Genomic DNA, 25092 nt, shown 5'->3' with positions numbered 1-25092 from the left:
ACATATTTGTTTGTCCTTGTATTTTGTATTTTGTCAGTTTGATACCAATATGAGTATTGATACTTGTCATAATGTGTGAGACTCTGTCAAGGAACTTGTTCTAATAAATGTTCAAAAAAAAAAAAAAATCAGCCACTAAATTCACGTAACACATTGTAATGATTGCACTGGCTGCACAACTGTTAAGTCAATAATCTATCTTTGGAAACATCACTGTGAGAAGTTTTGACTGTGGAAACAAGTTGATTTGGGGCTTCTTTTCTCACTGTTAAAATATTTTATTAAATATAATTTCCATCACTTAAATGTGATTATATGTGGCTTTGGGAAATGTCACATAAAAATCTTGAAACATGTACACTGTTACATCTCAGTACACCTAAGGTTGTTGATGTTTTGTACCTTCATATGCAGGTCAGGCACTTCTTCCCTGGATGACTCTCAGCTCAACCACAAGATGTAACAGAGCATAAACTTTTATTGTCACTGTAGCAGGAAGAGTGATGGCTGTTACTACAACTAATAATGTGTCACAGCATATCTTTCACCCTCATCTCCTCTTTATTGGTAAAACAGGGAGGAATATTGAATCCAGACACGGAGAAGCTGTGGAATCTGAAAAGATTTTCCAATTGATTCATGATGTGTACTGTAAGTCTTCCCTTCAAGGGCGTGTTTTCTCTATTCTATTCCCACTGCTAGAAATATCTCCAGAGTCTCTGACCTTTCCAGAGTGTAGGAAATACAGTGTGAGAACTAGCTGTCATGACAGAGAGACAGAACCCTTCCAAAACAACAAAACTCTGTTTATCTAAGATGCCAGAGAGGGATTTATTTAGAGGTATTTATTTTTTTATATAACTAAAAGGAAGGCAGTCAGTCAAATGTGTTATTCCTTGCATGCTATCTATAAACCAAAATAGGACAGTGACTTCGGGTTGACTGAGAAAAGCCCTGTAGTGATAAAAGGCCAGTAGCCACAAGTTCAAAAGGTTGACATGCATGAGTACATTAGATGTGAAGGAATGTATAGAATTCTGAACTGATGCTTCAATCATCAGGGATGCCACAGTTGAAAAGAAATACAGCTCCTTTACCAGATGCTGATGATAAATTCACAGGCAATACTTTTGATATATTACAACCTTGACTTGAAACAAATTGAAAAACCTCAACTTCCCACCTATCTTAATCTCAGCGCTGCCTCAGGCTGTGCTGTATGTACGACCCAGATAAGGTCAAAAGTAAAGGCGTCAAAGGAACTGTATTTACAGCCAAGCCGACCTCTCTCCTCACTTGCCTCTTCCAACTCACGAGGTCACCCTGCGCCCTCTGAGTTCAAGAACAAGGAGGTTCCTGAGAGGGAAGACACATTGTTCCACCCTGACTCAGCAGCAGCCGTACATGTGTCGGAAAGAAGCCTGTCTGTAAAACTCTCTTCATCACCTGCTTCATCTTTCGCTCTCTCTTCCTCCCTCACTCATCCGCTTTCACTCCAAACTGCAATGCATCTTCCTCCTATTCCATCATCCACTCTTCTCTAAATCTCTTCCATCAACGATGTGCATCCACAACAGCTATTTAGGGTTGTTTTCCCAAAGATGTTCGACCACACTAAAACAGCAGGAAAACAGCTAAAAATCTCTCCTTCTTCATCCTATTTCTGTTGGCGTATGGTCATGCACTCTGTTCCACTGTGTTCTGTCCAAGTGTTGTAAGATGTCAGCAGCTCTACTCACTTCAAAGAGACTAATAACTAGGACGGGACTGACCAGGGGGTAATTAGGAAACCCTAAGGGCCTGCTGACAGCTGTTTTAGTGAAAGAAAGAGATAAGGCAAAAAAACAAAAGAATAATGAAGAAGCAGTAAGAAATTGCTTAAAGAAAAGAATAACAAAGAAAGTGTGGGAGGATGAAAAATGAAGAACAGACGAGGAGATAAATAAGAGAAAAATATCCAGTTAAACCAGGGAAAATGTTTCAGGGTCTTCTGTGCAACGTATCACTCAGTGAGACGAGCCAAATGACAGAGTTCCTCTCCAAATCTGTCTGCAGCATTGGTATTAAACCTGCAACATTTCAGTTTGTGTTATTGAGGTTTACTTTACAGAGACAACTGTTCGCTCCAAGTAAAGATCAGATTGAACTTTTCAATTATTCAAATTTAGGCCAGGAAAAAAGTCTTTCTTCTTTTTGTTCTACAAGAGAAATAATAACATTTTTGTGCTTCAAAGCATCAAGACCTGGCAGGACACATACGAAGAGGAATTTAGGCGACAGTGAGCAGCATATGGTCTTTGAGTCAGCTTCTTCTTTCAGGGACTTCTGGTTGAATAACAAAGTAAATACTGGATGTTCATTGGGACTGGGTAATGTAAAACAAAGTTCTTTGCTGCTCTCACTTGCTTTCTTTCAGCTTTCTATACCTCTTGGATTCTCCTCAGTGGCTTCTGGCTGAAATCATCTGCTAATGACAGGTTTTAGTGGCTGTATTACATCGGCATTTCCTGGCCAAGCGCAGGCCGATGCTCTGTGGTGCTGGCCAGATAGTCAGCGATACTTTGTACAACAAAGTGTTTCAGATTTAGTGTCAGTGAAGTGTTAGAAACGGGACTACAAGAGCTGTCCGGAGATGGAAAACTCTACTTAAGCGCTGCCTGAGAGTCACACATAAATTATTTTCACACGTCCCATAAAGCATTAGGGTGAATTATAGGGAGCTAGGGAGGGAAGAGGGGCGGGGGCACTTGGGAGACGATCATGTATTTGGGAAGGGGGTTGTGTTTGCCAAGAGTCCTGTTCCCCCACAGTGTAAATCACGCAGAAGCATTCGTACAAACACATGTAAGCACATACACCAGCAACAAAATCAGAGTTCAGCTGTAGCCTGGTAAGCTCAGCATTTGGAAGCCCATGTGTACTCTGACGTATCTCAACACGGGCAACAACTTGTTTCCAATGTCACTTCTTCTTCTAACACCACAGACTGAAATTAAACACACACTCTTTACCTTGCACGGTGAGGTAGATTCGCTCTGCCGTCACCCCTCCTTCGTTTACAGCAGCGCACTCATACCAGCCCGAGTGATCTGGGGTCACAGAGGACACCTGGAGCGAGAGGTTGGTTAAGACGTGCACCTGTGGGTCCAGACGGGCATCCTGACCTCCTCTCAGCCAGGTGAGGTTATAGTTGACTGTGCTGACGACGTTGCAGGTGAGGACGGCACGAGAGCCGGGAGACACGGTCACATTACCCTCGACTGTGATGGCAGGAGGCGGCTCTGCGGAATGATGGCATGATGTTGTTGGCAGCTGACAGGAACTTTACATCACAAAAAAAGCTGAACAGGAATTCAGAGCAAGTGGTTACTGACAGTTATGGATGTAGAGACATGCAGCATATTCCAGCCCTGGGAAGCAGTGTTGCAGCCCATACTGATTTTCTGAAAACTATAGTAATTTGAGTCGAGTCACGGTGAAAAAGCCTTTGGCCTCTCATTTAGACCGACTACTCATAACCTGACAATTTGCAAGGTAAATACAAAGGGTTAGGGGATGATGGAGGAGTAAAAACACATTTCTGTTACACAAATTATGTTTATGTTTTCTAACTTTTCTTTATTACTTTCTCTTTAATGGTGAAGTACTGATTTATTTTACCTCTTCGGCCTAAAACTATTCAAATTAAAACATACTTATAAAACATTGTATATGAGAAGGTTCAGGTTCAGCTTGGAAAACACAGATTTATAACAGAAACCCTGTGTTACAAACTACAGGCAAAGAGTTTGAAAGACATAAGTTGACCCGATGGAAATAGTTTAACAAAAGATGCTGTCCAGTTGCATTAGGGGAAATATGGGTTGCAGTGAGAGTACTCGGGGCTAACTGTGTTTCATAAGTTCAGCAACTTTATGAATTACAATACCAAACTGCTGGAGTACCTTAACATAAAAAGCTATGCAATAAAATGGTATTTTTTACTTTACAGAGCTTATGTATGTAGCTGTCCTATGGGAGGAACCTCTATCATCCGCATGAGCAGTTTAAATAATCAACATTTCATCACCAAAATCAGCATATTACTGTCTTTCTAACTCTCATATAATGCACTGCTGTCACCTCTTGGTTTTAAGAGTTTCTTGACTCTTTATAGAGGTATTCCATGTAGCTGGTCTTTGCTGTGTGCGAGAGAAATGCTATTTTTTGAAACACCCACTTGAACTAATCTTGTACATCAATCATCTTTTTTTTTTCTTATTTCTCTCTCTCTCTTCAACCATCTCTGTCTTTTCTCTCGGCATCATGTTGACAACACTCCCTCAATGTGTCTTCAATCATATTTTTCAGGGTTTAGCCGGAGCAAAGCGGGGACAAGGGGAAAACAACAGAAGATGAGGGCGAGGAGAGGTAGCAGAGGCTTTGGCTCTGATACAAGGAGGATGCTGGGGATTTCAGCACAGCTCCTTGGGATTCGGATGACATATATTTGGCAGCTGAGCGGGTATTATGTGTGTTTGTCTGTGTTCAAGCGTAAAATGCGTAGGCCTGTCATCCTATTCAGGATATCACTGGCCCATTGACAAGGGTTTGAGTTGTGGCTGAGAAGGATTAATTTCACCTAATTTTAGACGTCATAAGAGGTAAAAGCTGGACAAACTAAGTCCCCTCTGCACCTTTGGACTGCGAACATGGTGGGTGAGTTACAGTAATGACTTACGCTCATACATTACACAGATCCCTGCCTGGCTCCCTCTCTCCTTCTTCTGTTTCATGAAGCATCTTTCAACTACCTCTCACTCTCTTTTCCTCTGGGCTCCACCTTCTTTCTTTCGGCTTGGCATTCATCACGTTGATGGAGCTCCAGTGAATTTCACAAAGCAGGAAGTTTTTTGGATAGCAACATTTGGACAAGGAGACTTTTACTGACTGCACTGGGACTCATGTGGTGTCAGCTCTAGGGTCTCATAATGGAAAGGACTCAGACTGAAAAATAAACGCACTACAGAGGATTTTGGAAAAGGCAGAAATTAATTTTTGCCTAGTGGTGGAACTAAAAGTATAAATCATTATCCACTGCTTAAAGCTTTGACATCATGATGATCACAAAGTCATCCAGTAAGTTATTACACAGATTATAAATTTCTCAGTGAGATCGTAAATTGTTATGCATTTATTATAGTGGTGACCAGTAAGCATCTGTGTTTACGCAGCGCTGTTGTATTGAAACTGCAGTACTACCACCTGAACTATACGATCATTATACTGTTTTTGGTGCAAGCCTGGCATGTATTTACAGCTTCATTTGTATTCTCATCTTACATCATATTTACAGCCCATTGCTTTACAAATCAGGCACACAAACCATCCCATAAACCCACAATCCCATGATCGCTGCGAGGCATGCATTACAACGTCATGTTATAGGGTCAAATTTTCCTTAAAGCTACATTAATTCTGCCCTCACGCAGGTTCTCTGCATGGGATCCACAGCAAGAGACTTTGAACCCTATGAAATTTAACCCACATCAACCAGCACTTGGATTCCAACCATATGTCCATGAGTAGTGTAAGTGTAGTTTGTGTGTGTGAGCATGTGTAAACCTATTGAGCATGACATAAACTCCATCTTACTGCACCATTTCACTCAAAGTATGTTGTGTCTTTAAACAGTAAGTGTTATTTTGTAAACAGGATACGGTGCATTAAAGGCAAAGATACGTTAGAGTCCAAGTGAAACCACATTTAGTCATCCTTTTTGTTGATATGAAAATATTGTTAATGGTTTTTAACATATATTGTTAATAGTTTTTATTATTAAAAGGAAGAAAGATGAATATCAGAAATGCTACTTTTCATATCAGCTCGCTGGAGGGGCCTGTTTGTATTTGACTGACAGCAGCTAACAGGGTTCCAGATTGCTGGTGTTAAACTGTAGGGAATAAGACACAAAGGGTGCTTTTCATTATGCTAAAATGTCTCCTCACTCCCTCACATCTTTGCTCCTCCCAATGAAGATGTGACGGAAAGATGTGAGGACGAAACATGTAAGAAACACCTAAGTTTCTGCCCTCCAAAAGCCTCCTGTGTTTCTGCTTTTTGTCTACTCGAGGTGCATAAGAGACATGATGGCTGAGGGAAATGAGTTTTGGGTCAGAGGATGCAAGGAAGCATAAGTTAGCATCATGAATAGTATCTAAAGTAAACAACCCTGCTCTGCAGCCTACCTGTCATGGTCAGACACTGGCTTGTTAGTGGTAGTGTTGAGTAAACTGCTGTTACTCCTTTAAAAAGATTTGATTGGCTGTATCTAAGTCTGTCTACTCCATGCAGCAAATACATTTTAATTTCTCCCTCTTGGTTTCTGATTTGTTTTCTCAAAGGAGAACGCAGGACAAGTGTTTCACAGAGCAGATACGTATGCTATAGCACACAAAAAAAATCCAGTGGAATTTTTTTTCAACTTTAAATTGCACACTGCCCTGCTAGTAGATCCATCACACACCAATTACACTTGTTGACAGTCTAATGCTTGCCAGCCCCGTAAGCATTCCTGTCCAGCAGTCCTGGCTCATTACCCGCAGTGATGGAAGGTAGTTCACTATGCACTGTTAGTTAACATAAACTACAGTATCACAGTCCATTAACAAAAGTCAACACTGCTGTCCATGTAGCGAGTCTTTCTGACATGTTGTAATAGTGTCGTAATACATCATTGCTCTCATATTCTGCTAATTCCTTTAGTTTCAGCTATTTTTTGGTAAAGGGAACATATTATACTTTTCCTTATTTTTTGGCATATATATGTAATGTTACAATATCAGATGTTAATACTAAACGTGGCCAAATTTCAAATAACGAGGTAAACATATGTGAAAGTAATCCGTGTGAACAAGAACCTCAGGCTCTGAACGTTTTATTTTTTACTTTCGTGACGACCTGACGTCAGATCATGACAGATTTCTTTTTATGGTCATCATCTCCAGGCAGGCTATTGCCAAGTGTTTACATTACATACACTGTTACATATAGCTACATTCTAACAACAGGGAAACATGTAATCTTGGTTGCTGATGTTGTTCGTTTCTCCCCAATTCTGGATCATTTTCCTGCTGGAAAATGTGCAGTTTGAGTTCCACCAGAAGCTTTTATTTGTGATTTGGCTTCAATGGCAGTGCAGAGACAACCAGACAGCATAGAAACTAAGACCCACAAACGCTGACCCATCAGAGCAGACTGGGTATTTTAGGAGGAGGCCTTAAAGAGACAAAAGCTAAAGCAGAGGATTGAGTGTATGTGTGTTCAGGAACAGACAGTATGAAGAACATAAAGTGTTTTTTGAACATTTAAGAGTGTAAACATGTTCTAGTAGAAATCCCAAATACAAGTATGAACCTAAAAATGAGCATAATAGGTCCCCTTCAAAAATATACTTACTAATGTCACTGTAATAGGTAATAGATTAGATTTGTACAGACAGTTTAGATTTTCATTTTGTGTCTGCTTGAAATGGTTTTAATGGAGCTATTACATTATAAGGAAATCATCAATAAGTTAAACAGATTGCCTATTATCATCCTGTGACAGGGTGAATGAGTCTTGGTATGTGTGCTTACCTGAGACATCCAAAAATGTGCGAGCTCTTCCTGTCCCAGCGCTGCTGATAGCAATACACTCGTAGTAGCCCTCATCCTTCAGAGTTACCTGGGGTATTTCCCATGATGCATTGTTGGACTCACTAGAATCAAAAAGGAGAACATTTTTATCCCTCTATTTTCAGTATTTGCTGAGAATAATGTTGAATCCTTTCAATCTGCTACTTGCTCATCTGTTGATATGGTGGAAATCCAGTCAGATTTAGTCACACAGGAGAGCAGAGATGGAAACACAATATGGGAGTTTTAGCCTCCAACAGAGTTGGAAGGAGAGAGGAGTTTTGGTCCATTCTGTTTGTCTTCCTGCCTGCTCGAGAGACCTCTCAGAAGGTATCAACAGATTTGCAAAGTATGTGGAACCATTAGTCACTGGCCAAAGGGGTAAATGGTTTCACGGCATGTAATGACTGAATAGACTTGTATCATCATCAAATTCTCAGCTGAGGAAGAGGGGGCAAACCCTTCCTTATCGGCTCAATCCTGCAACGTAGTACATCTGTGGAGCTCATTTACTTTGAACATGACTGCATGGCTGTTTGTTTTTTCAAAACCTAGTAAGGTAGTAGAGGGACATGCAATAAAGCCTCTGAACAAAGTCCTGACTAACCTCATGTTTCTGAAATAATCGTCTGAAATGCTTAAAAGGTGTCTGAGACTTTGACAGACATATCTCATGACACAGTTCAGGTACAGCCATAAATATGTGACTTGACTTCAAAATCACGTTGGAAACAGGACATGGATAAAATGACTTTATGGTGTAAGTACATCATATGGAACTGGCTTATAGTGGTGTTGTCAGCATGTCTTTTCATCTTGATATCTGGCTATAGAGACTTTTGCTTTTATTTAGGAAGAGCAACAGAGAAAGGGTCCCTCTCTTGTCCAAGGAGTTTTTCCTTATCCGAATCAGAGGTATAACGGTTGAAGGTGTATGTACTATAAGGACTGTAAACCACCCTGTGCAGGCTAAGACTGGCTATCGGGCAATTCTAGCAAATGCCAGATGGGCCGGCACACCTTGTGGGTTGCAAAAACTCCAGGGGGAAAAAAAAGGGAAGATCTGCCAGCTGCAGCCCACTTTTAGGACCGCCCATCATGTGGAATGTCAGAGGCCAAGCAAGAGAGGTCAAGTGGGAAATACACAAAATCTAGACAGAAGAGCAGAGTAACTGGAATGTAAATACAGATTAAACAGATGAAGGAGCTAAAAAATGGAAAGGTAGAGCAGAAAAGGTCAGAGACAAAAAGAAAAAAGTACTCAAGACTGAAGCTGGAAAGAGTTTCTAATGTTAGCAGCAGTGACAACAATCACAAAAGTCTGCTGGCGGCACCAAATGAAGAGGAAGAAAGAGTAATGTGGACAGAGGAGCAGCAGCAGGCTGATAACAGCAGAGTCACGCTACAGGCTAAGGGCAAGAGGAGGTTGCTGCTTAGTAATGGGACCAGTCCAGAGGAGATTTGCCAGGGCCGAACTTTGTTCTCATTCCAACCCTGCCCCTGTGGCAAATTTGTGATTTGTGAACTGGCACTTTCCAGCCCTGCTCACCTGAAGAGTTGGTCGACCCCAAGTCGCCTCCCGTCTCTAGTAAAGCGCAGAGTGAAGGGGATCAGGCTCTCTGCCTGGCAGTTGACAGCCCCTCTTTGGAGGTAGTAACCATGACTTATAGCTGGCATCAGCACCTTAGGGGCATCTGAAAGAGCAATAAAGATAATCAGCAAAAAGAGTTACTCACCTTAAATAACTAAGCAATCCCTCACATCTAAATATGGGTGACAATCTCCATCACTGACCAGGTATAATACTGGAGAAGGAAACACTGGAGAGTCTCTGGAAAGGGAAACCATCCCGGTCATATCCTGTCACCCGCAGGAAGAAGGCCTCGTTGGGTGGAATGAACTCTGTGATGTTCCAGAGGCCGTATGGCTTGCGCTCAGGGTAGTAGCGGATTGGCAAAGTTTTGAGCACCTCGCCCTTGATCGACAGGAGCTCTAGCCTGTCAGCCCGAGCAGGAGGCGAAAGCCCGGTGGTGTTCAGAAGGATGTAAGTGGGAATACCTGGAAAGAATAAAGAAACATACACTGTATACTTTAATGTCCCAAAGCGTACACATATAAGTGAACACAACAGGTGAAAGAACACAAACAACAGCTGTGGAGCATTTTTTTTTTTTACAATTTGGTTTCTGAGTTCACTGACCTTGAACTGGCCTACTAGAGGTCTGTTTAAAATCCAGGGTGGGCTTTCTGGAAAATCCAGCCCGGAAGTCAATGGTGCTGAGACCTGAGATACGAACCGAGTGTCTTCCTTCACTAGAGGTCTGTGTAAAAGAAAGAGGACATGTAGATTTACAGATATATGTTTAGCGCTTGGGTAGTATGTTTGGTAATGTGACTCCATGTTTCTGGCGTTATCTTCATAATAAGGTTTTGTCTTAACATGCTGTGACATATCAGTATCTATATACAACAAGTCCTTCATGCAGTCACATCTTTCTTATTGAAAACTGTCATTTGATAAGTAGTATTGTGGATGTCTGGTCCAAATTGATTTGGTGAAAAACCCAGACTAACATGTGATGGTGATTCGTTTTCCATTACTTAAGAAAACAAAAGAGAGAAGAGTTGCTGCATCAAAGGCAGCACTGAGTGGTCTAAATGACAGACACAGCACTGACACTGTTGTGTAACAGCCTTTTGTATGCCAACCACCCCTGCATGTACAGACAAGCCACTCTAAGTTAAGTCAAGGCTGGCTGTCGAATGCCTCAGAACCGAGCTTATGAAACATCCACGATTCAGAGATGACCCATTAAGTCTGGCATTCATACTTTAATTAAACAAACACGACCACTATAATCACAGAGTGCCTCATGTAGTCTTCATCATGTGGAGGTCTTTTGAAGCTTTGCAGTAATAGAGACAGAGTAATTACAATGAAATATAGGCTTGGTGAAAAGTGGAAACTCCTCATCTTGGGTAAAGCACCTTAGAGGTGTCACAGACATTGACTCACAATGTGGAGTGAGGCATGCAAACCTAGACTGTCATTTGCAATTGACTGAAATGAAAGAGAATGTGTGGATTTACTGCATTTTACAATTACTGAGTTCTGACTGACATAAACTTAAATTCCCTGTGAAAAGAAAACTACCAAACTGGCTAGAGCAGTGCATTTAAGCAAACACATGAGACAGCTAGAGGTGAAACTACAAACAATGAGGTAATACCAGGACAAAGGGGCATCGGCACAGCCTCAAATGCTAATGCCTGCTGTCATGAAAAACAATACATGTCATGGTCATCAAACCTGCCTCAATGACCACCATGAAATTAGCCCAGGTCATTAGTTGGTTGTAAAAGAACCAATAATAAGGGAAGAGGTCCCTTAAAGGTCATGCTCTTACCTAAGACAAGAAGAATCCCTGTCATTAAAGCTACTCCTTTCCTAATTTCACACCCATCCGCACAGACTGACCAATGTAGGTCTTAGATACACCCTCGCTGAGATCAATCAGGTCCTGTGTAGCTGTGATGAGGTAACTGATACAGATTTTTACACCAAAGACCTACTGATGTGATTCTCCAGAACACTCGCAAAGAGAAAACTGCATTGGTTTTCACTGTTCTCGGTTTGATTTTGCAAGAAAATTTACCTAGACACGCTATTATGAATCATGAGTCATTACCAGTTTGAGCATAAGCATTGCTCAAAACCTTTTATATAATGCACAAAACAGAATAGTCCAAGATTCTTTAAAAGTTACATTATATCACATTTTATTTTATCTTTTATGTAAAGAAAACTGAATTACCTTTGCATTGGAAAGGTCCATCCATCGGCATATACCAATAAATTTAACTTGTTCTGTCACTGGCAACAGAAACGCCTGCATGGATTAGTTCTACAGTATTTTCTTTTTCCAAAATGTGTAAAGAAAAAAAAAAAAAGTCCTTCTGTTGCAGTCTACAATCCAAGTGAGGTATTCAGTCCAAATCTGTAAATATGGGTTTAAGCATCAAGCAGCAGGATAAGGGAACAGTATGGAGTTTAAGGTCAAAAAACAATTGTTTAGTCTTTGATTTCTATGCACTTGGCAGATGAAAGCTCTTCAGGTACTTAAAATAACTGTACTGCTTCTTCCTCCCCCATTATTTTAATGAATGTTTTGTTTAGATGTTCAGCAGGAGACCTGAATGCTGTCCACACATTGGACAGAAGAATATAAGAAGAGAGGAGAGCAGAAAAAGCAGACACAAAGAACAAGAGTAGGACATTTTACCGACTCTCTTCCTTTGAGCTGTTTGCATGCTTTTAAAATTACAGCCTTCCTAAACTATTATCATGGGCTATAAAATTAAGTGTGAAGTTTTAAATGCACTCATCAATGAGGTCATTGCAGCACAAAGAAGTCTCACCTGGTTTAGCCTCGGTAGAGTACAAATCTTAACACGCATACAAAAACACACTCACACACAGTCCCACAAAGCACAAATGAAAGAGCTGTTTGCTATTAATGAACATCTTGTTTTTTTGATCTGACAGATGTGACTGTCTGACAAGTTTTCACATTTGAAACTTACAACAGGGTCACTGTTTGCATTATGTTCTCACTCCCAACTCGTTAACATGACAGCTCAGTCAGCAGCCCTGTGCTTTAAACTCTGAAGCTCTAGGTACCCCTTAAGCGTCAGTTTTGGACATTCAGGGGCCATGTGTCGTTTGTTACATATATAGTGGCTTTTCAGAATAAACTTCCACATCCACAGGAAACATAGGTTTAGTCACCAAAACTTCTTTAGGTTTAGGCAACAAACCTAATTGGTTAGGTTTAGGAAAAAAGAACAGTTTGGGTTAAAATATGTATGCTTGTTACGTAGCTTAACTTGCGTAAGCATTAATGAGTATGTCACATAATGCATGTCACGTGATGTATGTCATGTCACATTTACTGCGTAACATAGTTTTAAAAAACTCAAAATTGATTTGATTGATTTTGATTTCACATGGGACACAAACATCTGTCTCTCAGGTAAAAATCCTGTGTTTGTTTGACTCATTCACCATAACTCCCTCCCACCCTATGCAGACTTTCTCACTCTTTATACTATGTCTTTGCCATGGATGGGTTTACATCGAAAGTAGTTGTTGAGGGCCCAGTACGTCTTATACAGATGCTAAAGGCATCTGTGCATGCTTGGTATCATTTCATCTTTGGACAAAATGAAAAATACATTATTTCTCTTGTAATAATCACCAATACAGTATTTGGACATTGATTTCATTTAGTAATAGTAGTAGAATATACTGAATTTAGCACAAATGAATGTAAGGTGTAAAATTATGGCCAAAACTGAAAAAGCAGAGGGTGATCATGGGGTGATCCCACCCTCTACACTCCACCACAACATCCAATTAAAGGCAGATTAAAATGGATCAAATTCCTTTTCACACACAATCTATGGTCTGGGTCCTACACTGTGGTGTCACGGGCCATTAGCCTTACTGAAACCCAGCATGGCAGAACAGTGAAATCCCCCTAAAGTATTCATGCACATTTCTTTCGATGCCCTGGGAAACACGGTTACAGATGAGAGGGAGATATTTTTAGATTGCAAGACAGATAGAGTAGAGCGAGAGAACAGAAGAGCCTCCTGTGCTTCTCTGAGGGAGATAATTAGAGGAATAAATGTGCTGGGAGGAAGATGCATGAGAAAACAGAAAAGAAGACGTGTGACAGAAAGAGATTCATGAAGAAAGACGAGACAGGGTAAACACAGGACAAAAATGAGACAGGGCGATGCAATGTCTCTTTTTCATGTCTGTTTGATATCCCTCATCCCTTCTATGAACACTGCACATGGAACAACTCACAAAATTAACTGACTGAAGTCTAAAAGCAAAAAGCTCAATCCTGACCTTTGATACACTCTTATAAATAAGGGTTCCAACAGGATTTTTTCTGAGGGCCAGGATTTTACCCAGAACCTTTTTCATCCAAAAAGCACTTTTTGGAAGAAGGGATCCGTTAGGGATTGTGGAAAGCATGGGTCATCCTTAACCTCACATAAAATGTTCATCCATGTCTCAAATGGTATTTTTAAGTATAGATGTATCTGGAACCCCTTTATCAATTCATTTTATTGCTATAGTTGATATTTTTACCATCATTTCTTGCCATACAATAGCTGATTGCATATCTGTATTGAACAGACACTATAACTGGTGAATTGGTGGAGATACTGTTCACTCTGCCAATGAGCATCCTGGTAGAATTGAGATCCACCACACCATTGAAATAGTAAAGGCTGTAGTGGTGATGATTTCACAAAATCTCCGCCCCCTAAAAACATGATTGTGAACCATGATTATTGATTGTTGTGGGTTTAGCTGGACCACATCGGCCCAGCCCTTTGGGAGCTTCATGAAGCCCAAGGCTGCTGGACTTGGTTCCTTTGGCCCCAGGCTAACCTGTTATTACTAAAACCAGTTCCCAGATAGATAAAACCCTTGAAATATAAAAGGGTTCTCTGTAGAAGCCCTTGACTGGGGTCTTGTTAGCTCCCTTAGGAGGTGGAAAAGCACTGGATTGAAACCTATATAAAAAACATAAAATACCTCTCATATGGGGTTCTGGGTCTAACCATTTACAGATGGTCACCCCTTTATGTTGGGATCTAGGATGAACCCTCTGAAAGGGTTCCAGGTATAACCCTTATAAAATGCTCTACCAGAAATAAAAAAAACAACAACTCTCCTTTAGGGACAAGCAGAAGAACTCTATGCGGTTCTACCGAGTCCCTTTATTTCTAGGAGTGTACAATGTTTAAGCTGATATTAAATAGAATACACAGTGATGCAGAGCTTTTCATGTCTGAGCATCTTTGTAGGAAAAGAGGAGAAAGACAGCCTGCGATGCTGCAGTAAAAAATGTTGAGCTCCTGCCAGCTCTTCTGTGTGAACAAAAAAAAAGGTTTCTTACACCAGTGTTTAGTGACAGATCACAGCAGGAGATTAACCTGCGGGTTAAGTGCAGACACAGCTGGAAAGAGCTTATTTCATCCTATACATTAAATCAACCTCAGTCCACAAAAATGCGTCACTGATTGAATGTACGTTCCACATCCATCTTTTTTTGAGAGACCTTTACATCTAGACAAATGAGTGCATGTTATTCAAACTTTCAATAGATCTCCTATCATGTCCATAATGTCTCATAATGTCATTACTGCCTACTGAGAGGGGATTACAGAGGCATTAAAAGGCATGGCAAGAAGAAAAGAAGAAGAATCATGAGGAATCCAATCCTGAAAAAAATGCTAAATACCAAAGCATACATGCATCCTCATCTCCTCACGACTGTACTCTTCTTTAAGAGGAAACACAGAGATGACACAGTTTTCCACCTAATCTCTTCCCCTGTAAATCAAATGGGCGCTAACACATAACACAGCAATGCAGAGATGAGGGAAAGCATCCCAGAAGGAGTCTACAGAGAATACAGGGGCCACCGGGGCCCCATCAACAAATCACTCAGGTAAAAATGCTTGTCATTTCCCAACATCTGGCATTGACAGTGCAGAGAGTCAAATGTGTGACCTTTTTTTCTATAACTTCAACAGCAGGGTGCCAACAGTTTCAACTCTGCAAGGGGAAAACAACAGCAAAGGTGCCCCAAACAAAAATTAAGGCAGCTTGTGTTGACAGCAGCAGCCTTGAACATACTTTAACTTCATCTACCAGGACTGTCCTGAAAATCATCTCCATGCTCAAATGTGTCTTTCTGATCGTGTTTTTGTTTGCACGGAGATGCTTTCACCAGACGTCATGCATGTTAAATTGATTACATATCACTGTATCTCAACATGCTGATATATTACAGCAGTAATTCAACTTAAGAACCTTCCTCAAGGGCACAGCTCCCTCCCGGGGTGTGAGCTGTGACCTCATTTCAAGGTTATACCACTGAACTGTTTGCAGTAAGTCTTTTCAAAAGACAGCTCAGCTCTGGGAATTGTTATAAGAAGCCTGTAATTTAACACACATTCCCTGAAAGAATGAATTGTTTACCTTGATAGTCCACATCCCAGGCTGTGGTTCCTTGATGTTGACAACTCTGGCAGAGTTGGGAATGTGCAGGAGCTCAGTCAGGCCGTCACTCTTCCCCACAGACTTCCCTGGAGGCCAAACATGAACACTTAGACAATTATTCACCCTTTCTGCAGCTTTGACTGATACAAATAACTTCTTAACACTCATTGATGCATTGCTTCAAATTACAGATTCAAACAACGAACATTAGTTGTCAACATATAAAGATGCAGGATATGGTTTAAGCATTAAACAAAATACTGTAGGCGAATGAAACAACATGTGCTAAATGAGTGGACCCCAGATGATGTTAGAACCAATCCACTCATATGATAGAGAAAAAAATCTGTGTACTGTATTTCAGTTAGCTTCACTTCCTAAGAAATAAAATGTCTTTTTATTTTGGGACCTTGATCCAAAATCACCTAAAAAAAGCTTCTCTTTATTTAGATAGACTTGCACATGAAATGTGAAATTTACACTTGTTAAGATAGTTTGTCTGCTTTCAAAATCCACTGCAGTTGCACTGGAAGTATCTTGATGTTGCATTATCAATGCTTGTATCATTATCTACACAAATAACATTTCACAGTAAATGTTCTTTATTAAAGTATTGACTAAGAAAATGTACTGTTAGTTACTGTAATGTTGGGGTCTTTCCTTTCAACTTTACAAAATGGCCTACAATGACTGGACAAACTAAAATCAAAGGACTACTTCTTTCATATCTGTTATGTGCAAAAACACACAAAATATATAGCTAAAATCATAGTCAATATTCACAATATCAGTGTGACCAATAAATGCACAATAGATAGACACGTTTTTGGTGAGTATATAGCCGTGTCTCAATTCAGAGGCTGCAGCCTTCGAAGGCTGCATTTGAGGACCGATTGTGTCACATCGGTGCGACCAAGGCTGTCCCATTTCGAAGGCTCCTTCAAATGTGGCCGAGAGATGCAGCCGTCTTTCCCAGAATTTGGAGGATGCAACAAATGAATCATTCGTGGCCCAGCCTATCACAAGATGCAGTTAAGTTTACAAACAGTTGTTAACTGGCTAATGTTGACTGTCGTTAGCATTACTATAGCTAAAAGCACACAGCTTAAATAAACTTGATTAAATAAGTTTACCTGAAAACAGTCCTCCATCAGCCTGAAATATATCAAATGGCGGCGTCTCCGGCAGTGAATCATCTCCTCAAGTACTAAATTAAAAAAAAAATATATATATGTAACAGTCTCTGGTTCCATGATTTAGGGCTAACTAATTTACTAGCTTACTCCTCTTGTCAAGCACAGCTGGTTGCTAGGTAACAGTAACGTCAACTGGTCGGGGCGAGAACAACTGGTAATGCAACCAGACCATCCCATTTCGGAGACCGTTGGTTTGGCTAATGCGGCCTTCAAAGGACGTGGCCGACGTCGACTGCAAAGGCCGCGTCCTTCAAAGGCTGCAGCCCCTGAATTGAGACACAGCTTATATATAGTTCAGTGACAATTTAAGGAAAACCTAACATACAGTGGCTCAGTGAGGTGTTGGGCCACCACGACCAGCTACAACAGCCTCTGCAGACTCTTCATAGAAATACTTCACCCAAAAAATGATCATTTGTATATGAATCCCCTGTGGTACAGTGAATTCATGAAGAAAACTCTGTTTTTCTCATATGCCTCCATGGTGAACGAAAAATCCAAAACTGGAGAAAATTCTTGATGAATAGGAGTAAAGGTAAGGCGCATTTAACAACAGCATAACTATATCAAAACATCCATTTACAAACACTCACCCAACTCATGCAATACAATCCAAGTCTCATAATCCAGTTGTATGCTCAGTACTTGCCAAACTCATGCATTTTAGAAGAAAACCTTACCATTTGAAACACTTGGAGTACTGCGCCTTTCTCTAATTCCTTCAGAATTTCCACAGTTTTTGGATTCTTCACTCACCATGGAGACATGCGAGATGTTTTCTTCACAAATTCAATTAAACATGGTTTAAATTATTGAAATATAAATGATAATTCTGTGTGTGAGGTATTCTTTTAAGTCTGAATTGCTTTACTGAAGCAATGGAAGATTTTTTTTTTCCAAAATGTATTTATTCCCTCATCTGGTGTTATTATGATGTGGTGGAGAGCGTTGTATTACATATTTCCCATAGATGTTTGGATGGGCTGAGACCTGGAGACTGTGACGACCACAACATATGATTCAGATCATATTCATGCTCATCAAACCACTCTATGAGCCCTGAATAGAAGCATCTGCATTTGTTATGTTTCTTCACTCATGTTTTTCATTTATTTTTCTATTTCTTTTGTCACCCATCAGCATACACAGTATATACTGTATATATATTTAGTATGTGTAGTGCATGTACTAATAAAAACATCAGTCTAAACAATTCAGATTTTTTGGAATCCCCTTGACAATCCTGTTTATATGTATGGTAACTTTTATCATACCCTGAGGGTTTTTTATCTCAATGTTAGGCGCTGGGCCGCTGAGGGCCACAGTGACTTCCTTGAGGCTGGGGTCAAAGGGCATCTGCCAAGTGTTGGTGGCCCCGCTGAAGTGATCAGTGGACAGCAGGTGAATCTTGGATGACTGCACCGCCTCCTCCACCCATTTCAGAACCTGCAGCGATGGAAAGGAAAATAAAAACACAAGAATCACACATCATTTATAGTGCGGGAAATGCATTCTGTCTCTATGATGTTATAGATGCTAGATAAGGTATTATTATTTATTATTTTGAGACCACAATGCTAACAAATGCAAATAACATTATTAAGAGAAATCCATTTATTCATTTTTTAACATTAATGATCTACCAACTAACACACACACACACACACACACACACACACACACACACACAAAATTACCCCCTCAGCTGCACACAAGGTCATCCCCTCAACATGTGCAAGGCTTTTTTCAGGAAGTTTCTAACATTCCCCTGTGTCCTGGCCCCCTGTTTCCCCCCTGTCCCTATAGAGAACTCAGCAGCTACTGTGTGAAACCCAGACCCAGAGGCTATTTAACCATTAATATGCAAAACAGGAATTTGTGATGCGAGAGTAGTGGTGGAAGTACTTAGACCTTTTACTGAAGTAAAAGTAGTAAAACCACAGTGTAAAAATACTCTGTATGGGAGACTACTTTATGTTCTTCAAGTGTATTTTGTTGAAGTTAAGTAATGACCACAATATATGATTGTTGCTGTCCTCAGCTCACCACCTGTCAGACACTACTGGCTCTGTTAGTCCATTTATATACCAAAAATTATTTTAATCACATAGTCATTTTGCTTATTACTAATGCTATATGAGCTGGCTGTAGGGCCGTGATGCTGTCGGCACAGGTTGTTGATGTAGAATACTTTTTAATCTGCCAGAACATGTCATGATGACAAATGCAGGTTCACCTGATTTAGATAAAATAAAACCAGTTTAAGCTTGTGCACTGGACCAGTTCAGCAAAACCAGACATCGACCCAACTCTAGCTACAAGCATTTTTACAATAAGCACTACCAACAAACCAAACCATGGTCAATATATTTGCTACAAGGGTTTCTATAAACTAGTTAAAAAAAAATGACATTTCTAATTAAATTAAATTCAATTATTTTTTAGTAAAAATGATGCTGCTAAGCAAATGTAATAGAAAGACAGAGCAAGAGAAACAGAGAAGGTGAGTAAAATAAATAAAAAGACAAATGGGAGTATTACTAAAAAGACGGACAAAGAGCCAAGGATTCTATATGACAAATGCAGTCTTACATTAAATTGCTCAAAATCGAGAATCCTGTCCTCCTCTAGCAAAGACTCTTATCTTACAGTAGTAAAACAGCAATACTATTCAAACTGCAGGATTTGACTCACTGCCCGGTCCAAGCCTGCTGATTTACACCTCTTGGAAAGGTTAAAAAGAGCTATGGTATGCATCAATCAATTAAATGTTTCCTGCACATTTGATCTGGAGTCCAGACCTGAACATGGGCACAGCAAAAGACACGAGAGAGGCTGTAAAACCTTCTACTGCCATTTAATTTACACAGCTTAGGGGCAGAACCCAGGCCATGCTGAAATGATCTGAATACTGTGACCAAAGCACGTGTTTTACCAGAAAGCTGCTCTTGAACAGAAGTGTAGCTCCACATTTCTGTTTCCAGTAATGCTCTTACCTCATTGACCTGTTTCTTGTCTAGATGGAAGACCTGCCCAGAGCTGGTGGATGCGATCTCTTCATAAGCCTTGTATCCAATGTGAGTCCTATCATCACAGTCCCCTGTGAGCACAAACACAACCTACACACACAAATATAAAATGTGATCTCTTTAATTGTAAACCTGTGTATAATATAATGTATATTGCAGTAATATCCAAACCTGTGACTGCTTCTGCTGAATGAGCTGCAGAACTTCATGGGTCAGCTTGTAATCTTTGGAGCGGGCATCGGTGAAGACATAAATAAAGGATCCCGGCAAAGAGATCTCCAAGGCAATCTTGATGGCACCAATGCTCATCTCAGGACAGTCCCCACCTCCCTGAGAAAGAGAAGGATATCATCAACAAATGGTGTAAGTGCTAATATATAGCCTCATTTCCACCAAACAGTCCAGTATGGTACAGTTCAGTTCCGTACACATTTTCACATTTCCACTGTGAAAAGTTGTGGATGGTACTAGTGCAATTGTTCCTTACTATCCCCATTTTTTGGTCCCCACTCTGTTGGGGTACCTAGCACACAGATCTGATACTAAAAGGTGGAGCTGTGAATACTGCAGTCCATTGATTGGTCAATGGCTGATGGTCATTCTTGCTCAGGGCCGAGTTGTGGCTGGTTTTGAGGCTTATGTTACCACTGTTCATACCGTGGAGAGTTTTACATATATTAGTAAACTATAACTATAAAATGAAAGGATATTATGCTGCTTCTGGCAGCAGCTGTAGTCTGAGAAAAAAATAACTTAATTCACTGGGCTGACTGATGGCAGCTTTTAAGGTGGAACATTTACCTGTAATGCATGAGGTGACAACGTGAATCCATCAACACGCCTTAAATTTCAATATGACAACTCTGACCATTCCATAAGTTTTTATTGTCTCTTTTGGATGACATACACTTTTAGTAATGAGTGAATCTTCAAGTGTTCAAAATATATATACATATATATATACATATAAAATTATTTTTAACCATATTATGCAAACTGCATATCCTAATCCTCATTGAGAGAAAAAAAGCATTGCGGATCATTCCTGTGGACTACAGCAACACTAAAACCCTGTGCTTGCCTGAAAAGGACTAGATGCACAAAATCTCTATTTTTAAATATCCCATCAAGAGAGACTCTCACTCTTGCTTGATCTTTTTTGTTGTGAAAATGTAGGTATGCGACCCTGTTCTGTGGACGATAAATGAGGTGCAGACACCGGTAATAAGGAAATATAGTAAGTGCTTGATGGAGCAGTGAGTGACAACAACCCTGCCTTAGTACCATGTCTGAAGGGTTACTTTTGGTTCGAAAGGTGGAAACGGGGCTTATGTGAGCTTGAGAGCCACCAACACAGCTCTCTGATTTATTTAGGAAATTTATTTTCTAGTGTTTGTTATAGAAAGCAGTCTAAGGTGGCAATTTTATTAGGTATGTCTGTAGAACAACAATGTCAACAATAACTTAACATTATATGCATTATAAAAGTAGACTTTATGGCAGTACAGTTGTATCGGACTGCAATGAATTGTGAAGATATCCCTAACAGAGTGGCCAGTGTGTCGAGTGTATGTGATATATAATTAGCAATGCAGTGTTGATTCAGGGCTTTGATCACATGGATAAATTAAACATAACCAAAAGGCATGTGTTAGTAGTCTGACATTGCCGGACCAAATTGCAAATGTGAGTTAGTCTGGAACCTCTCAGTTCATTTTTCGATTTCCAAGGTCTGTTACTGATGGCTGTAGATCAGAATACCTGTGGACTCAATTGGACAGACCTTCAACCAATTAGATGTAGCGCTGATGGGCTTTGATGGTGTAGCATCAATATGTCTGTGAACGCGCGTTGCCATTTTTGCCAACATAATTTGAAAATAGTACATCAACAGAAAGTTCCACATCAGCTAAAGCCATCTTGGTTGTTTCTGAAATGCCTCAAAATCACTCCTCTTTACTAAGCTTGGTTAATGCTTGCCATAGAGTATCCAGAGTGTAGCCAAGAATTATGTCATTGCATATTTTGCATTAAGCAAGAAGGTTCCACAAGTTGTTGGTCATCGTCTGAAACATGCCCCATATTAAATAAACAGTTGTGATTGGCCAAGTGGAAATCTGTCTGAACAGGAGAGGGACCAGATGGAAGGAGCAAATAAAACATGAACTTGTAGATTCGTCCGGTTGCCAGGCTAATGTAGAAGAGCACAAGCCCATAAAGATTTTCTTGGAAACCCACAAAACTTTGTAATGACTGTACACATTTCCAAGTTTCAATTTTTAAATAATATTGAATTAGAGTGAATGCTTGGTATTTTAGCAGTACCTGTGAACATCCTTGATGCCAGGCTTTCCAATTAGTAATACATAAATATTAAACTTTATCTCTCGTGGTACCACATCCAGGAGATTGTCAACATCTAATAATCTTTGTAGTTTTTAAAGAGTTGTTGCTAAAAATAGCCAGTGGGGTGCAAAAATAATCTTATCTATCATATCATATGGAGAGGTGCAACACACAGTAATAAGAAATGTGTGAAGTATGTATAGGTGTGAGTGCTCAATCTCTTTGACTCATCTGCTATTCTGCCTCTCTGTCTTGCAGGAAGGGGCAGAGACAAATGTCCTCTGCAGCATTCCAGACACATTTCAGTCTGTCTGAGGGGTTCAACAGCTAGCTAGGATGCATCACCCCCAAGAGTAACATCTGGAATGGAGTGACCCATGATTTTAGGCCAAGGGGGGTTGGAAGGTGAAGAGACAGGAATCCTCTGTCTCTCCTGAACCCCATCATCTCCCCTCTGGACAAAATCCCACTCCCCCGCTGCCCCTAACACTAAGCCTGATAACCTCTCTGTGCACTTTTGTTCTTGTGGTTTAAAAATATGAAGTGTTGCCTAACATCCTCATCCTTACACACAATGGCGTTCATGTCAAGAGAATTTTAACTCAAGAAAAATGTCAATTCCAAAGAGTCTGTTTTCCATGCACTCTGGCCAAAACCTCTTCAGGGGTTGTGCAGGTGAAGAGGTGAGGGAGGAAAAACAGACTCAGGAATAAAGCAGCAAGTGAGAGGAAACTGGATCTCTTCCATTCTACACACAACACGCTTGTGCACCAGATTAACTGTAGCACATGCCAAGGATGCACAGACAGTTGCCAAAATCTTTTTCTTCAAAGGACAGACCCCTGAATGCTACTTGTCTCTGTCCGTGCCTGTCTGTCTCCCTGTCATACCGCATACTGCATGTCCATTGCATGGACCGGCACGACTCTACTCAACTCAACTTGCTCTTTTTTGGTTTTCCATTGTCCAAGGTTGTGGATAGTACCTGGTACGTAGTACTTTTTTTGGTACCACCTTGGTCAAGCAAGCTGAGCCGTTTTAAGTAGAAACACTGCAGACCACTGATTGGTCAGAGAAAATCATCACTAGATTTATCACTTAATGTATACGACACCTGACACACTGAATAGCCAAGCTACTGTCAATATCCATTCAACCCAGATAATTAAAAACGGCAGGCCACAAAAGCACACCACACACTATGTCGTACAATTAATATAGTACAGTCGCTCCTCTGTTGGGTTGTCGAAAGGATTCAGCAAGTGTCATGTTGATAGGCAGCTTTGCCAGCTGAGTATCCTGCCCACACTGAGGGTCTACTAACCGCAGTAGAGAAAAGGACCTGGTACCAAAAGTGAGTGGAGTCAGGACGAACCATGCAGTGGAAATAAGGCATTAGACATGAGGGGTGCCAGCTTTGCAGTTTTTCTGCTTTGCTCAAGAAGTACACAACAGGGTTTCTGCACAACTTCCTTTCTCTCTCCGAGTGATTACACAAAAATGTGAACTTGGCAGAAGTCTGTTTAGCTGTCTAGCCGTTGTATGTTTTTGTTTATACATTTATTTGTGATGGTGCAGGAAGGCAAATAAACATGGAGGGAAGACAGGTTTTTTAATTTGCTACGGTAAGGTCAACATATGATCAAAAGCCAAGAGTGTTTGAACCCTTAACTACCATTACATGAGGATTGAAACACACTAAAACTGAGAACAGCAATTCCAAGTCTATTATAAAAGTAAAGAAAAATAAACAAAATATAAATCATCCTTTGAAACTTCTTTCATCATCCGGTGTAGACTGACCGATTAGGTTTGGTCTTAATCAGCTAACAAACTTTCCTACCCAGACGTCTGGTATGACAACAGTCTGGAGCTTTTATCAAGGCCAGATGACCTTATGCTACTGCTATGACAACCAGGCTACTGCTGCTGTTTCCTCGGTTCGATGAACACGATCTCTGAACCCACCTGAACGTACAGCTCTCTCAGCTCATACTGGAACTTCTTGGGGTCTGTTGTGATTGTTACAGGTCCAATCTCTGAAAAGAAACAACAGAAAGAGGCTCTGTGATTAATAAGGCCACAGGCTGAAGTCTACATCAGATGAATAACTGAAAGCATTTTTGTTTCCGAAATTCTTGTCCCCAGCCAAATATTGCTTTTGGCAGATGTGTACGGATGTCCAGATTAAAATGTCACAATATGAACTACAGTGAGGAAAAACTTCAGGAAAGAAGATATATTTAACTAACAGAGAGAGGGGAAGAGGGAAATGTGAGAAAGATACTTATAAACTGACAGATGGTGAAGGAAAGACATAAAAGGAATGACGACAAAAGTTGGAATTATAGTCTTAAATTGTTTTTAAAGACAGATATAATGATGATGAAAATTTGAAGGTCTGTACTGATAAGACATGAGCTCTGGAAAACTTCCAGTTTGTTCCTTCACTGATACACCAAAGCTGGTATCATCTACATGTTATGAACCAGAATTAAGACCAGATATACTGCAAGACAGAGCAGACAAAGGTGATAACTGATTAATCAACTAATCGTAACAATCCTCCTTCCCATTCCTTGTGTTATCGGCTCTCCTTCTGTTTAAGACAAATGACTTTTCCATTGAGTTATTGGAATGTTTTTTTGCCAATGTCTGCTTAGGATTTGGACGAAGTGGGCCTATCTTTTGTGCTCTGTACCTCCGCCAGTGTTGGTAGTCACTGCTGTTTCTCAGCTTACTTTGTTCTATCCATTAATGAGCTGCTAAGCCCC

At 40.4% G+C, this 25092-nt stretch overlaps 1 protein-coding gene across 2 annotated transcripts in view; it reads right to left on the bottom strand.

Annotated features, from left to right (window-relative positions):
• The window catches only part of hmcn1 (hemicentin 1), a 99840-nt gene that overhangs the window by 54872 nt on the left and 19876 nt on the right, over window positions 1–25092 (bottom strand). For both annotated transcript variants that reach the window (XM_050054963.1, XM_050054964.1), the window contains exons 2-11: window positions 24287–24357; window positions 20144–20302; window positions 19940–20062; window positions 18218–18389; window positions 15727–15833; window positions 9856–9976; window positions 9450–9713; window positions 9205–9349; window positions 7617–7738; window positions 3012–3281 (exon numbers count right to left, since the gene is read on the bottom strand). In XM_050054963.1, the coding sequence (XP_049910920.1) occupies window positions 3012–3281; window positions 7617–7738; window positions 9205–9349; window positions 9450–9713; window positions 9856–9976; window positions 15727–15833; window positions 18218–18389; window positions 19940–20062; window positions 20144–20302; window positions 24287–24357 (1554 nt within the window). The remainder of the gene's footprint in view (window positions 1–3011; window positions 3282–7616; window positions 7739–9204; window positions 9350–9449; window positions 9714–9855; window positions 9977–15726; window positions 15834–18217; window positions 18390–19939; window positions 20063–20143; window positions 20303–24286; window positions 24358–25092) is intronic.

Source organism: Epinephelus moara, chromosome 10, assembly GCF_006386435.1.
Source record: "Epinephelus moara isolate mb chromosome 10, YSFRI_EMoa_1.0, whole genome shotgun sequence".
Classification (NCBI taxonomy): domain Eukaryota; kingdom Metazoa; phylum Chordata; class Actinopteri; order Perciformes; family Serranidae; genus Epinephelus; species Epinephelus moara.
The sequence above is the reverse complement of the archived record's forward strand: the minus strand, read 5'-3'. Positions and strand labels throughout refer to the sequence as shown.